The 15,360-nt window shown below is 42.0% G+C and overlaps 1 protein-coding gene across 1 annotated transcript; it reads right to left on the reverse strand.

Moving 5' to 3' along the window:
- Positions 1–2,800: 2,800 nt before the first annotated feature.
- On the reverse strand, positions 2,801–15,148 carry LOC126188168 (uncharacterized). Its single transcript, XM_049929684.1, has 2 exons — positions 15,008–15,148; positions 2,801–4,080 (listed from the first exon to the last, which is right to left on the reverse strand). The coding sequence occupies exon 2, from the start codon at positions 4,058–4,060 to the stop codon at positions 2,828–2,830; it is 1,233 nt and encodes a 410-aa protein (XP_049785641.1). The 5' UTR covers positions 4,061–4,080; positions 15,008–15,148; the 3' UTR covers positions 2,801–2,827.
- Between the last annotated feature and the right edge of the window lie 212 nt (positions 15,149–15,360).

Below are 15,360 nucleotides of genomic sequence, written 5' to 3' on the forward strand. Positions count from 1 at the left end.
ACCGTGCACTATTCAGTGTCCCCTCGACGATCACCAGTGGTGTACGGCCAGTGTAGGAGATCGCTCCCCACACCATGATGCCGGGTGTTGGCCCTGTGTGCCTCGGTCGTATGCAGTCCTGATTGTGGCGCTCACCTGCACGGCGCCAAACACGCATACGACCATCATTGGCACCAAGGCAGAAGCGACTCTCATCGCTGAAGACGACACGTCTCCATTCGTCCCTCCATTCACGCCTGTCGCGACACCACTGGAGGCGGGCTGCACGATGTTGGGGCGTGAGCGGAAGACGGCCTAACGGTGTGCGGGACCGTAGCCCAGCTTCATGGAGACAGTTGCGAATGGTCCTCGCCGATACCCCAGGAGCAACAGTGTCCCTAATTTGCTGGAAAGTGGCGGTGCGGTCCCCTACGGCACTGCGTAGGATCCTACGGTCTTGGCGTGCATCCGTGCGTCGCTGCGGTCCGGTCCCAGGTCGACGGGCACGTGCACCTTCCGCCGACCACTGGCGACAACATCGATGTACTGTGGAGACCTCACGCCCCACGTGTTGAGCAATTCGGCGGTACGTCCACCCGGCCTCCCGCATGCCTACTATACGCCCTCGCTCAAAGTCCGTCAACTGCACATACGGTTCACGTCCACGCTGTCGCGGCATGCTACCAGTGTTAAAGACTGCGATGGAGCTCCGTATGCCACGGCAAACTGGCTGACACTGACGGCGGCGGTGCACAAATGCTGCGCAGCTAGCGCCATTCGACGGCCAACACCGCGGTTCCTGGTGTGTCCGCTGTGCCGTGCGTGTGATCATTACTTGTACAGCCCTCTCGCAGTGTCCGGAGCAAGTATGGTGGGTCTGACACACCGGTGTCAATGTGTTCTTTTTTCCATTTCCAGGAGTGTATGACGCGAAAATAACCGCTAGACTCGACGCAACCGTAAGGAGCACTGTTCAGGCAGGAGATGTAGGTATTAAAACCTGGTACGAAGACGCTTGTGTGCGGCTACAGGGTGACCGCACCTCAGATGCCACGAAATGCGTTTGTGCGCCCTGGGATCAATTGCAACCGATTGCCATAGAGTTCCCTGACTGAGCAGCCAAAGATCAGCATGGCCTCACTCCCTGCATTTTCAAGTGTCTCTTTTTGTCCAGGGGTCATCCATCACAAATGTCATCAGCACAAAATGTGGTGCTACATAATATTAAGTAACTCTGCGATGAGCCTCAGAGGACCACGGGATGCTAAGCGACAGCCGTGTCATCCTCCGCCAAATGGAGACCTTTGGATACAGAGAGTGTGTAGTCAGCACACTGCTCTCTCAGTTGTCGTCAGCTTTCCAGACCCTTGAAGATGCTGTTTCCTAAGCAAATGTTTCCTCAGTTGGCCTCACGAGGCCAGACGCGTCTTGTTCTTGTTGCTCTCACCAAGGAAAAACCATTTGTGGGTGCCGCGAGACCAGGGCATTGGCGTGGCAGACGCACAGAGGGCTATTGAACGGAGGCGGACACACGCTAACAGATAAGCGGCCCTAATTTCACAGCTCGCCAGTGTTTAAGTATCGAGCATTGCAATTCTAACGATGTTACATTTCGTAATGATCCTGCGATTTTACTAGTATTATTATTGTATAGAATCATGAGGAGAGTACAAAGCACTTTGTATATTAATAGCTTCCTTAAATCTGTACAGTAAGCTAAACAAAGTATCTCTAGCACCCTAAAATATAAGCAAAGAAACCAAGAGCGCTACTGTGTGAGCCACGTCAAGTTGAGATAAAGACTGTACTTATCTTTTATCCATTTCTGAGTAATGCAGTCGCCGGCTAAATGCAGTGCAAGTTAGGCCAGGCTAAATGTGTTATTAAATATCATAGGCAGTTTAAAATAAGTAACACAAGCCGTGTTCAACTAAATTCCACTTAATTTGTTCATGAACTTCACTCGAATCTTTTTCGACTTCTCAAAAATCTAGGAGTGGATACCCTACATCCGAACGTGATTTAGACTCCAAATACGTAAAACAGTATAGAAAATAGTGAACGCAAGAATGATAACGTTTCTAATAGAAAAAAATTAAATAAAATGGCACAACACTCTAACATCTGTACCATTACCACTAAGTGTCAGAATTTTTCTGAGGTAATATTGCTTCAGTCTGCACTTAACATTACATTTAAGAACAATCTAGTGAGTGGTGTGTGGATGTGTAGCAACTAAGCATGACAATTGGCGTTGAATACAGGTTTTGAAGAAAAAGGCTGTGCCGAATAAAATGTGTAGGACAGATGAGAACAATGCTCTCTTAAATATATGTTGTGAAATGTATGTCAGAGAAGGTAAACAATCCTGGAAGGCAGTTAACAAGATATGACACAGCGAACAGGAAGAGAAAGCAACAAAAGCGAAAATCTCTTTGCTGAACTAAAGAACGCTGCGGAAAATTCTTTCAACGATGATTGCTTCTATACTTTAAATACATCGCTGTAATGAATAGAATCTGGGAAAATTAACCGCTATCATTTCTCATCTTAAAGACAAATAAAAGTGATACCCGAGTATAGCTAGTAGTCAGTTAGTACTACGGGTACGGTGTTGAAGTGGGTTGGGCTAGTCTATCTGGGAATGGAGGGAGCACTGTGAGTAAATATTTTTCAACTGCAACAACCATTATTTAGGATAATGGAAAAAAGGTTAAAAAATATAAGAGGAAAGTTGATACAATATAGCTTCGGATTCTATACATTTTAAGTCAGCGAGATTGGTGTGGAGTGACCTCTGATGTTTATTTCAGCTGTTTATTTCATCCAGTAGGCACTAACAAATAAGCTACAGTAACCCTTTACGGTCGAAATATAGAAGTAATTTCTGGTAAACTTCCCTGAAACGCTCATTACACCGGAGTCCACTCAAGGAGACACGATATTTTTCTGTCACCGTCGTCTCGTCAGTCTGGAAAATGTCGAAGGCTTCAGTGTTGTCCTGTAGGACAGCTGGGAGAACGACGTTAGCTGCAAAGAAACCCAGCATTAAAGTATCCTCAAAATCTTGTTTCAGAGTCTGCAATGAATACTGGCAGCTGTCATCACCTAAGGCACTTAAGGTTGACATCAAAGTTTTGTGATACTCTTCTAGCATCATGTCCAAATACTTCTCTCTTACCTCTTCTTGCGGAGATGAGAAAATGAAATAATGTAGATCGTTCGTTGGACGACCGACAGCGGCATGTTGGAAGTCTACCAGTTTCACATGCAGCACTTCGCCAGTTTCCGTACTACGCTTGTACAGTATATTATTTATCCACAGATCGCCGTGATTTAACACCTTGAACGAATCGCTGTCTTCTTCATGTAACAATGCACCCAACCGTTTTTCGTAAAAATTGCGTATTTTATGTTCATAGTGCTCGAATCCTGGCCACGTTCCGACGGCAGTGGCGACTGAATCGAAGCTAGATCCGTAGTGCAATTCAATACCCACTAAATTCTCTGGAATAAGATACAATTTCTTGTATCTTTCAGAAAAATCTTGGTATTTCCTCATCAGAATGACAGAAGCTGCGTGATATTCAGCGAGACATTTTAGGGCTGCAATTGAACTGGATTTGTCTAGCTGCAGTCTTCTGTTCATCACACAATAGCCGCGATCGGCCAAATCTTCTAGAACTAGAATTCTTTCATCGTCACATTTCACGCCGCGTGCGGTTACGCCTGATGAATTTATGAGTAGACTGTTCATTTCTGGGAAAACTCTCTCATACAGTTCATGTTCACGCCTGTATACACCAAAATCCCTAACCATCTTCCCTATATAAGTTTCGAAGTTATACAGCTTTATAAAGAATGTTTTCTTCAATTTTTTATATTCTAACTTGTAAAAGTGTTTGTAGTGTACATTAACGTGAACCGTATAGCTGAGGAAACCTTGGCCCCTAGCAGCACCACATCTGTAGTCCACTCTGTCCACCTCAATCTCCCCTCCCGCACCTTCAAGTACTAAAATCTTGTGGTAGTAGCTTTTGTCAAGCCACGAGGGAGCGCTGAAGCACTCAACTGAATCCATCTTACGGCCTCTGTAGATATCTGAAACACAATATAGCGTTCTGATTATTATCAGGAGAGTACTGGGTAACTTACGATTGTAAACAAGTGAGAGACAACGTTACCTACAAACTCTCTACGCTAATTCGTTACAACAATGTTAACTTATCGCATGACAAAACTTCAAAAACCAAGTTAAAATTATTACGGCAGCCCAAGAAAGTTTTACAAAATGCTGCACTTCAAAGTGACACGATTTCTCAACATCGTCACCAATTCTATGTAGACAAGTCAGAAACGTTCTACCAGTCGTAAAATTCCTCGACGATAGATATCCGATCCCTGGACATGGACCAGTTCAAGGACATTGCGAGTTTCCGGGGTGGAGAAGAGTTTGTACCTCTTTAATTCTGACGAATTTTGCATTAGAATAAGACATGCAATCGACCCCCTCCTTATCTACCACCTAATGTATTATGCGCACAACGGTGACGGAAGGAAATGATAGTGGACCCTGCTAGGTGGTAAAATAAGGAGTGCACAGTCCCAATAATTTAATAAAAATTGTAATCTACTCAGATAAAAAAAGAGAATTTTGTCATAATAAGCAACAGGAAATGGGATTCTGCATATATCTAAGAAATGATTTGCGGCTTAAATATTACATTGAGATTTAATATACATCAGAACATAAATGCACATAATTATCGACACAAACAGTAGGTTAAAGGATAGGGTATACTGAACCATTATGAGAATACGAGTTGGCTCGAGAACGAGGGGCTCCTACTCCCTGTGATGCAATAGATTGACGATAATGATTGGAGGTCCTAATGAATCAAACACACTAATGGCCATTACAATTGCTACACTAAGAAGAAATGCAGATGGTAATAGGTATTCTTTGAACAAATATATTATACTAGGAGTGACATGTGATTACATTTTCACGCAATTTGGGTGCGTAGATCCTGAGAAATCAGTACCCAGAACAACCACCTCTGGCTGCAATAACGGCATTGACACACCTGGGCATTGAGTCAAACAGAGCTTGGATGGCGTGTACAGTTACAGTTGCCCATGCAGCTTCAACTCGATACCACAGATCATCAAGAGTAGTGACTGGCGTATTGTGACGAGCCTGTTGCTCGGCCACCATTGACCACACGTTTTCAGTTGGTGAGAGATTTGGAAAATGTGCTGGCCAGGTCAGCAGTCGAACATTTTCTGTATCCAGAAAGGCCCGTACAGGACCACCAACATGCGGTCGTGCATTATCCTGCTGAAATGTAGGGTTTTGCAGGGATCGAATGAGGGGTAGAGCCACGCGTCGTAACACAACTGAAATGTAACGTCCACTGTTTAAAGTGCCGTCAATGCGAACAAGAGGTGACCGAGACGTGTAACCAGTGGCACCCCATACCATCACGCCGCGTGATACGCCAGTATGGCGATGACGAATACACGCTTCCAATGTGCGTTCACCGCGATGTCGCCAAACACGGATGCAACCATCATGATGCTGTAAACAGAACCTGGATTCATCCGAAAAAATGACGTTTTGCCATTCGTGCACCCAGGTTCGTCGTTGAGTACACCATCGCAGGTGCTCCTGTCTGTGATGCAGCGTCAACTGCAGCCATGGTCTCCGAGCTCATAGTCCATGCTGCTGCAAACGTCGTCGAACTCGTCGTGCAGATGGTTGTTGTCTTGCAAATGTCCCCATCTGTTGACTCAGGGATCGAGACGTGGCTGCACGATCCGCTACAGCCATGCGGATAAGATGCCTGTCATCTCGACTGCTAGTGATACGAGGCCGTTGGGATCCAGCACGGCGTTCCGTATTACCCCCCTGAACCCACCGATTCCATATTCTGCTAACAGTCATTGGATCTCTACCAACGCTAGCAGCAATGTCGCGATACGATAAACCTTTATCAAACTCGGAAACGGGATGGTACGCATTTCTCCTCCTTACACGAGGCATCACAACAACGGTTCGACAGGCAACGTCAGTCAACTGCTGTTTGTGTATGAGAAATCGGTTGGAAACATTCCGCATGTCAGCACGTTGTAGGTGTCGCTAGCGGCGCCAGCCTTGTGTGAATGCCATGAAACGCTAATCATTTCCATATCACAGCATCTTCTTCCTGTTGGTTAAATTTCGCGTCTGTAGCACGTTATCTTCGTGGTGTAGCAATTTTAATGGCCAGTTGCGTATTAATCTGCCGACTATATAGCAGTATCGCGATTAGTAGTGAGAGCTCAAATGGGATCACATGGAGAAACTAGCAAGGTGGATTTGTGTCAAGGCGAGCGCGCGTCCTGCAGAGGACTTCAGTATTAAATTAATAGGTCCTACAATGCCAGAGTTGCAAAATACTTTACCAATCCTGAAATTTGTAGCAGTTCGTCGGTAGGCGGCTTTGTAATGATGTAGGCGCCGACTTCTGGTGTGCAGCAACTCTGTTTCAACCCCTGGCCTCGAAGGCTGTCAAAGAATTCTAAGCTCTACCGAAAAAAGTGCGACCAAGTCGCGAGACCATCCGACTCCGACGAAGATCAGATCCCGAATCCTACTGCGCCCGCGCAACGCAAGAGCGAAGCCAACATTGCTCAACTCCCTACTCTCATCGAAAACCGCGAATCAGCATTCAGTGCTGATTCCAAAATTGCTCCACATAGTCTCAGAACATCATTCGCGCCAATAGCGACCGTTCTCTCCAATTTCGAGCAGGGCGTTATGACGTCAACTAGCCTCAGTTTAAGTCGACCCATCATGCCTCTGCTATTCAGCTGAGGGCATTTAACTTGCCGTTTGACCAGCTACGAAAACAACATGCCTAGTCCATCGGCCATCCGGCGCCAGACATTCGCACGCCGCAGGGCACGGTCCACAAGTATTCTCAGAATCAAGAGGACAATGTAGTCAGTCGGTGCCAGCAGTCTTCGTTCCGGACGCGCCAGAACGGTAAACACATAAACTGCGGCTACACTCAGACGTCTCACAGGTCGTTTCCCGCTGCACACAATAGGGGAAACTCGACCAACGTCAGTCGTTCCTCCAGGCACTTAAGCCCATTGTATGAACCCCTCAGAATACGGGGAAGTGCAGCCCCCAACTGGAAATGCAGTGTGCCGCGTCCTCCAATGCTTGCTTCGCACAGACCACCCGGGGCGGGTACCAGAGGATCTTAGAGTGGGACAACACTTGTAAATTACTGATACTAATTTCCATAATTATCATCCGGCGAAGTATACATCTACATTTACACCCCAAAATCACTGTGACATGCGCGTCAGTCGGTACATTGTGCAACATATTAGCGCTTCTTTCCCTTCTGTTATTACAAAATATTATTCATTATTAATATTAAAAATTATTGCTTAAGTAGAGAAGTAGAGCAAAATGCATTTTTGTACTTAAAAATACATTTTTCCAAAAATAGTACAGCTAAAACAATAAAACTTAATACTATTATGTAGGACGTAATTCTTGATATTCTGTGAAATTTTTGTTTGAAAATGCTCATCGACATGCATTTTATAAGCACTGAAATTTTTAATCACCATTGTTTCTATAATGCTCCTTTCCTTGTAAACTAATAAAAAGCAATAGAACTGGAATTTCTCAGTTCACATCTGCGTCAGAGACTAATACAATAAGTGTAACAGATTTTTATTTAAGATCATAGTTCCTTTGAAATTAGTTTTTCAGTATTGTGTTAGCTGGAACTGCTCTATTTTTCTCAAATTTTAAAGGAGAACTTTTCCCGTGGGAAAGATAAGAGAAAAGAGCTGCACAGGAATATTCAGTAAGTAATTCTTAAGAACTATGCCAAATTTCATGATGTTAGCTTTCATAGTTCTCGAGAAAAGGTACATTATAGCTCAAGAAAGTCAGTTTATGACAATTCGCATTTAAAGTTTTTATTTCAATTTTTGACAACATTGCTATATCTTTAGTGACTAATGCTGTCAATATCCGTAATCTATACTATTTTCCTCGTCTTTCTGGAGTAATCTCTTCCTCTGCCCCCTTTGCCTGGCCAACTTTTGCATTTTTTTCCTTCTGCTGCCTGAACTTTGTCCAGTCGTAGTTCATCGATGTTTCTGAGTATCAGTGAATGCACTGGATGAATTTATAGTGTCTGCAGCCACTTAATCCTACCTACATTTCCACTACTGAACACTAGACAGGCATCATATGCAGCTATCTTCACAAAAATTGAGGAGACAAAACTGCTTTTGGACAACGCATCCACATATGATGATTGTAGCTCTGATTTGTATTTTGTGTTTTCCCATCATCATCATCATCATCATCATCATCATCATCATTTAAGACTGATTATGCCTTTCAGCGTTCAGTCTGGAGCATAGCCCCCCTTATACAGTTCCTCCATGATCCCCTATTCAGTGCTAACATTGGTGCCTCTTCTTCAGCAGTTGAGGACTGTCTAGGTACCTAAAATTTGCTGTTACAACATCTAAAATAGCAAGTGGCAAACCATCTTTGTGAGTGTATGGCTTGTAACACTTATAGCGATCAGTGGCAGGTTTATATTGGGTAACTGTGTATCTACGATTATGGAGTGTGCGTTCTTTGTTGGTTAAGGTCAATGATTTGTGACAGGATATTTAAAGTATTGTGATGTACATGTGGAAAAAGCTAAACGATGTAGAAAATAATTACATTTTATAATATGTGTATATTTAGAAGAAAAACTTTGTATATTGGAAGCTGGTTCATGCTGAGGGCATTTGTGTTTGTGATATGTAAAAGACGAAGAGAAATCCCTCCGCAACGGAAGTGGCTCGGCGTGATGTAAAAGGTGATTTTGGCGGTCGAACTGCGCGGCTACTTGGTGGGAACGATAGGCAATCAGGGGCTAGCCGTTGCAGAGTACACATCGACGGTGCCAAGGGAGGCAGCTGGAAGCCGTTTTGCAAGGAATTTTGCCTCGGATGTGGATTTGGCTGTTGCGTGGCACTCTCGGCAACAGAAAATGGCTCTAACACATTAAAAATTCGTCGCCAAGAAGAAATTGTAAAGGGCTTTCAAATATCAAGAGCCGTGATTACCGTTAGCCGCCACGTCGGTTGCCACCACTACTTCACCAATGCTCCACCAACTTCATGCATAATGTATCAGAGTATGGACCAGTTACTTTGTGTGAGTGGTTTTAATAAGAACTCAATTGCTGTAAACCCGTGTTTAGAACCATAACTTTTATCCTGATATGCAGGATCCCCTCCTAAGTGTTTATAAAACCGAGTATCCTGATTCAAATGTGCGCTGTTATTGTTTATTTATGTTTGTCAGATGTACAACGATTATTAAAAGTGAAGATAGTAGGAATTTTACTGAAATACTCTAAACTGTTACGAAACTGTTTGTTTCGTAACACTGCAGCGTTTTGTGCTCTGTCTGGATACGTTCAATATCTCTGGTTAGTCCTATTTTTGACGTTCCCCACATACATGGTGGAGCGGAGCTGGCTGAGACAAATCTCTCTTGAACAATGAGGATGTGCAGTAATTTGTGTTGAGCGGCAAAGAGGCAAAGGGTACAGGAGACAATGCTATTTGGTATGCTAGGAACGATGGAGCGTTGTATCGCATAACACTGTGTTACCTGAGTTCGTCGTTACTGCCGAACTAAGTCTGTGACGGAAGCACAACCTTTTTCTAGACGACACTTCAGTGTTGGCATGGTCTGTCACGTACGGTCTTGGGATAGCGATTTGGCTTGGATGAAGAAGCGTGAAGACAGTGCTAGTGATACGAGAGCAGTGCGCACATTCAGAAACTTTCAGAGAGCGAGGGAAGCTTTCGAACGTGGTCCTCGATGCTCGGCGCGTCAACGGTCTCGCATTTTGTGGGTGGGTCCAAGAAGTTTATGAAGAATGATTATGAAGAATCCTTATAAACTGCAGTCAGCTCAGATACGTAAACCCAGCGACAAGGAAACACGAGTTACTTTCTGCACTGCCATCGATTTACTAAGTGAAAACCCTGATTTCTTAATCAGTCTGACCATGGGCGATAATGTCCATGTACATTTTGCGGCCTGTACTAGAGCAATATTCTAGGATGGGTCGCACGACTCTTTAGTGTACAATCTACATTGTGGACTGACTGCGTTTTCCCAATAGCCTACCAATGCATCCAAGTCTGCCACCTGCTTATATGATGGAGCCTTTGTGACTATCACATTCTAAGTACATACGGATTATTATTCCAGTTGATTGCACGACTTGACTGATTACCACAGGGACATATTGGTTACGTTTCTTCGTTTGAGAGCGTACAGTTTTATACTAAGAACATTTAAAACGATTTTCCGGTCCCTACACTACTTTGAAATCACCTTAGATCTCTCTGAAGATGGCTCGACGATATATAGCTGAAATACCAGAAGAAGTGAAATTTACGCGGCTGCATGCCCGAAATTTTATTAAGCAGTCAAGGAAAGTGAAAAGGAATTACATGTCCTGTTGAATGGAATGAATTGTATAATGAGCACAGAATATGCACTGAGAGTAAATCGAAGAAACACAGAAATAATGAGAACTAGCAGAATTGAGAACAGCTAGGAACATAACACCAGGATTGATGAGCACGAAGTACATTAAGTTAAAGAATTATACTTCTTAGGCAGCATAATATCCAATTAAGGACGGAGAAAGGTGGACATCAAAACCAAACTAACACTAGAAAAGGGCATTCCTGGCCGAGAAAAGTCTACTAGTATCAAACATAGGCCTTAATTTGAGGATGAAATTTCTGAGGATATACATTTAGGGCACAGTATTGTACGGTAGCGAAACATGAACTGTGGGAAAAATGGAAAAAAGAGAATCGAAGGATCTGAGATGTGGTGCTACAAACGAATGTTGAAAATTAGGTGGGATGATAAGATAAGGAATGAGGAGATTCTGCACAGAATCGGAGAGGAAAAGATTATATGGAAAACACTGATAAGAAGAAAGTATAGAATTATAAGACATCTGTTACGACATCAGGGAATAACTTCCATGGTACTAGAGGATGTTGTAGAGGAACACAGAGACCCGAATACATAAAGAAAATAAGTGTGAACTTGGATTGTAGTTGCTACTCCGAGATGAAGAGGTTTTCACAGGAGAGGAATTCGTGACAGGCCACATCAAACCAGTCAGAAGACCGATGACAAAAAAGTCGATCTCCCAATTGCAGTGTGGCAACTTTCCAATAAATTAACATAATTTCTAGATAAAGTCTCAATCCCAGAAGGCAACACAATTTTGTGTGGAGACATAAATGTAACACATATACTATAAATGAAACAAGAAGCAATAATGCAATGAAGTTACTACAATGATTGAATCAGTAATCGGCCATGACAGCACAGGTTTAGACACAGAAAACTGTACTGTAGCTGTAACGTCTTTGGCTAAATATCAGATCACTTCCACCAAATAATAATAGTAAAACCAGGTATGAAAAAACCCCTGTACTGCAGGACTAAAAAGGCATTCATCAGAAATCAAAATAAAAGATTTTTCAAGAGGACTAGCAAACCACATTAGGGATGAAGTGTACAGGAAAACCAACGTAAATCCGAAATTCTCTAAATTATCTACATGACTTAAATTTAACTTTGAAAACACAATTCCCATAAGTACCCACATTTGTATCAATGTCTCACAAAAATAAATGGACAACAGGAAGTACTAAAAATTCCTCCCAGACCATTGAGTACCTCAGTTCCATGAAAAGAGTCTAAATGAACTAGAGGTCTTAAATTTCTATCGTTGGTACAAAAAGCCATACAAGAAATTTTTGAGTGCTGCAAAAAGTTATTTTATGACAAAATAATATACAATGCAGAGAATAAAAGCAATGCAGTGGGAGAAGTCACTGAAAAGGAAACAGAGATAAACAGAGGCATAATAACATACAGATAAAGGAGAGGGATGAAGTAATAAATGATCCACACCTAGTAGCACACTATGCAAATGAGCATTTTTCAAACTTTGCAAAGAAATTGCAACAAAAATTCCTGAACCCTAACATATCATCCGTAAATAATTATACTGTAAGTACAATGATGCAACTAACAAGAGAAGAGCATGAAGTCAGTAAAACCGAAATAAACGGTGAATAGACTTAGATGAAGTACCAATGTGTGTAATGAAACAACGCATGCAGAATATGCAAGCTCCCTTAGCAAAAATAATAAAGCAGTCATTCACACCGGGGAAATTTCTGGAGTATTTAAAACAGGCAATAGTTGTACATCTACTAAAGAAATGTCATGCAGACGACAAAGGAAACTACCGACCTACTTCCTTGTTTTCACCATTTTCAAAAATATTAGAACCAGTTGTAAAAGACAAATTGATGACTTGTTTGGATAAATACAACCTTTTACATTAATCACAGTATTCCGAAGTGACAGAAGTACAGAATCAGCTATAGCAGGATTCACAAAAGCGTTACTTGATGATGGCGACAAGGACGAGTGTATGATGGACAGATTTTTACATCTTTCTAAGCCTTTTGATACTGCTGATGAATGAATGTCGTGTGACGAGGGCCTCCCATCAGGTAGACCGCTCGCCTGGTGCAAGTCTTTCGATTTGACGCCACTTCGGCGACTTGTGCGTCGATGGGGATGAAGCGATGATGATTAGGACAACACAACACGCAGTCCCTGAGCGGAGAAACTCTCCGACCCAGCCGGGAATCGAACCCGGACCCTTACGATCGACAGTCCGTCGCGCTGACCACTCAGCTACTGGCGGTGGACACACTACTGTTGATCATACTAGTCTACTGAAGAAACTAGAAACATTTTCAATAAGAGGCACACCTAATAACTGGTTCCAGTCACATATAGCAGACAGGGTGCATAGAGTAGATATAACACATACCTCAAATAAGTCTAAGTTGTTAATGAAACATTTATCAGAAATCAAATATAATAACCCATGAGTTTTTCAGAATAGCATATTAGGGCCAATACTTTTCGTGATATAGATAAATGGCTTCCCCAGTAGTGCTAGTCATGGAGAAAAAATTCTCTTTGCTGGTGACAGCAATGTTATTGCCACTAAGAAAACAAGAACACTTCTTTCAGAAAAAACAAATGAAATCCTCAAGGAAATTTACAACTGGTTAGTGTGTAATAAAGTGCCTTTGAACGTAATGAAAACAAGTGCCATTAATGTCAATTTGAAGAGAAAATATGACACTGTTAAATCAAATGTAGATAGCACCTCTATAAGCTGCAGATCAAATGCAATGTTCCTAGTAATGAATAATGATTGTCATTTGAAGTGGTGTGAACACACATAGATACTTGCAAACAGAATGTCATCAACGTGTTATGCCTTTAGAGTTCTGTCATCAGTGTGTAACTGCAGTGTCTTTAAGTTACATAATATTGAAAGTATACTCATCATTTGACTGTTTATTACAATATTTTTGTTCTGTACTATCTAGATTTCAGCTTTTGTGCTATTAACAAGTACAATGCTGAAAGTTCTAAGACCATTAACACGCCATATCTGTTAAGGCAGTCCAATGCCCATAAACAAGACTAACACATACCACAGAAGATAAATACAATAAACACACTCAAATATTACATGACTGTGACTCAACACCATCAGAAACTTGTTACTGGGAATGTTAAGTGTAGCAGGTGAGTACATTTACCGATAAGTTGCAAACATTAAAAATAACATTGATAATTATCTCACAAACAGAACTGTCCATTACCCTGGAATAAGAGCTAGACTGAACCAAAAAAGAATAAACATAAAAGTCAAAACAGCATTTTGTACCAAGGAATAAAACTGTACTATAAGCTACCCAAGGAGATTAATGATATAATTAAAACAAACTTGTTTAAAAATACAGTGAAAGGATCAGTTAAGCAAGACATTCTACATATTACTTAGAAAACACAGAGTAAGAGTTTGGTGAAGAATATAATGCCAGTAATAATAGTGAAAATAAAACATCAGTAATTTCACTTAACACTTTCACAATGTATTTTTCTTTTTTTATTTCCTGCGAAACTTATCCCAAAGCTATGCAATGCATAATACTAACGTTTTATCAAATTTCTGAGCTCAGCATCTCACTTGCTATAGAGGGATGGTACTTAGTTTTTCATGCTAGAAAATGGGAAGTAGTGGTACTCAAAATGGAAACCAGACATCTTCACTAAGCTCCTGACATTAACTGATAGCGTGTGTGTAGTGTATGCAGTGACTGGGGGTGAGAAATGAATCAACAGCGTAGCTCGCGCTTTTTACATTATTAAAAAACTTCTTTAAAACAGTATTGTATACTTGGGACAAACTAAAGAGTGAGTTTTGTTTTAAATAGACGGGCTCTAATCTTCATCTGGCCTCCCCGTCTTAGGCTTTCGTGATTTCCATTAGTTGCTACAGATGAAGGCCAGGATGGTTTCTACAATAAGATCGCAGTCGACTACCTGTCCCAGCCTTGTCAAACTAGACCTGTAAGTACGTAAATGCCTGTATACATGAATTGTGTTGCTTTCGTTGTTCTTACGTAGTACCAAGTCATGTTCAGTATCCTACAGATGAATAAAACTCTTACTACTGCCACTATTTCTTCTACTAGGTTGAACCGAAAAGAAAAAAATCATGGGAGACGGCCGCAGGAGTAAGAAGGTACATCGTTGATGAAGCTGTATACAGCACTTACTCTGAAATGAGGAGTATAGCTGTAAAGTGACATGAATGAAGAGCTGCGTTAAGACAGTCCTATTACTGATGAAACAACAAGTTTTTAGACACTTAGACCAGTAACTTCCACAGTGTAGTCGTACTATCTGCAACTACGTAAATATGCAGTAACATGTGAAACATTTCATTGGCTGTTACACTTTCATTCTGCAGCTTAAACTACAAAGAAAAAAAAGTAGTATATCATTGTGACTTACTGACAGTAGAATGTTATTTTAGGCACTCAAGGCAGGAACACAGTTTGCGCCAACAGGTCAGCGACAGCATGGACAACACATTAGAGTTTTGACTGTACATCGGAAACTACTTATTCAACATGTTATGCCAAGAAGTTTCCACATCAGAAGTTACTGTCACATTAACGCGACCTAAAAGTACCAGTTGCGTTTATATACTGCTGTCAGGCTGTTGCATAACATAGTAACGCAACAAAGCCGTGATAAGGAGTGTCCCTGTTTACTCGTCCTGGACAGGGTTCAAGATAACACCGATGTATTCACTAACAGAATGCGGCTAGTGGCAGCCGCTGTTTTAACAGCCCTAAACACGC

Source organism: Schistocerca cancellata, chromosome 5 (genome assembly GCF_023864275.1).
Source record: "Schistocerca cancellata isolate TAMUIC-IGC-003103 chromosome 5, iqSchCanc2.1, whole genome shotgun sequence".
Lineage (NCBI taxonomy): Eukaryota > Metazoa > Arthropoda > Insecta > Orthoptera > Acrididae > Schistocerca > Schistocerca cancellata.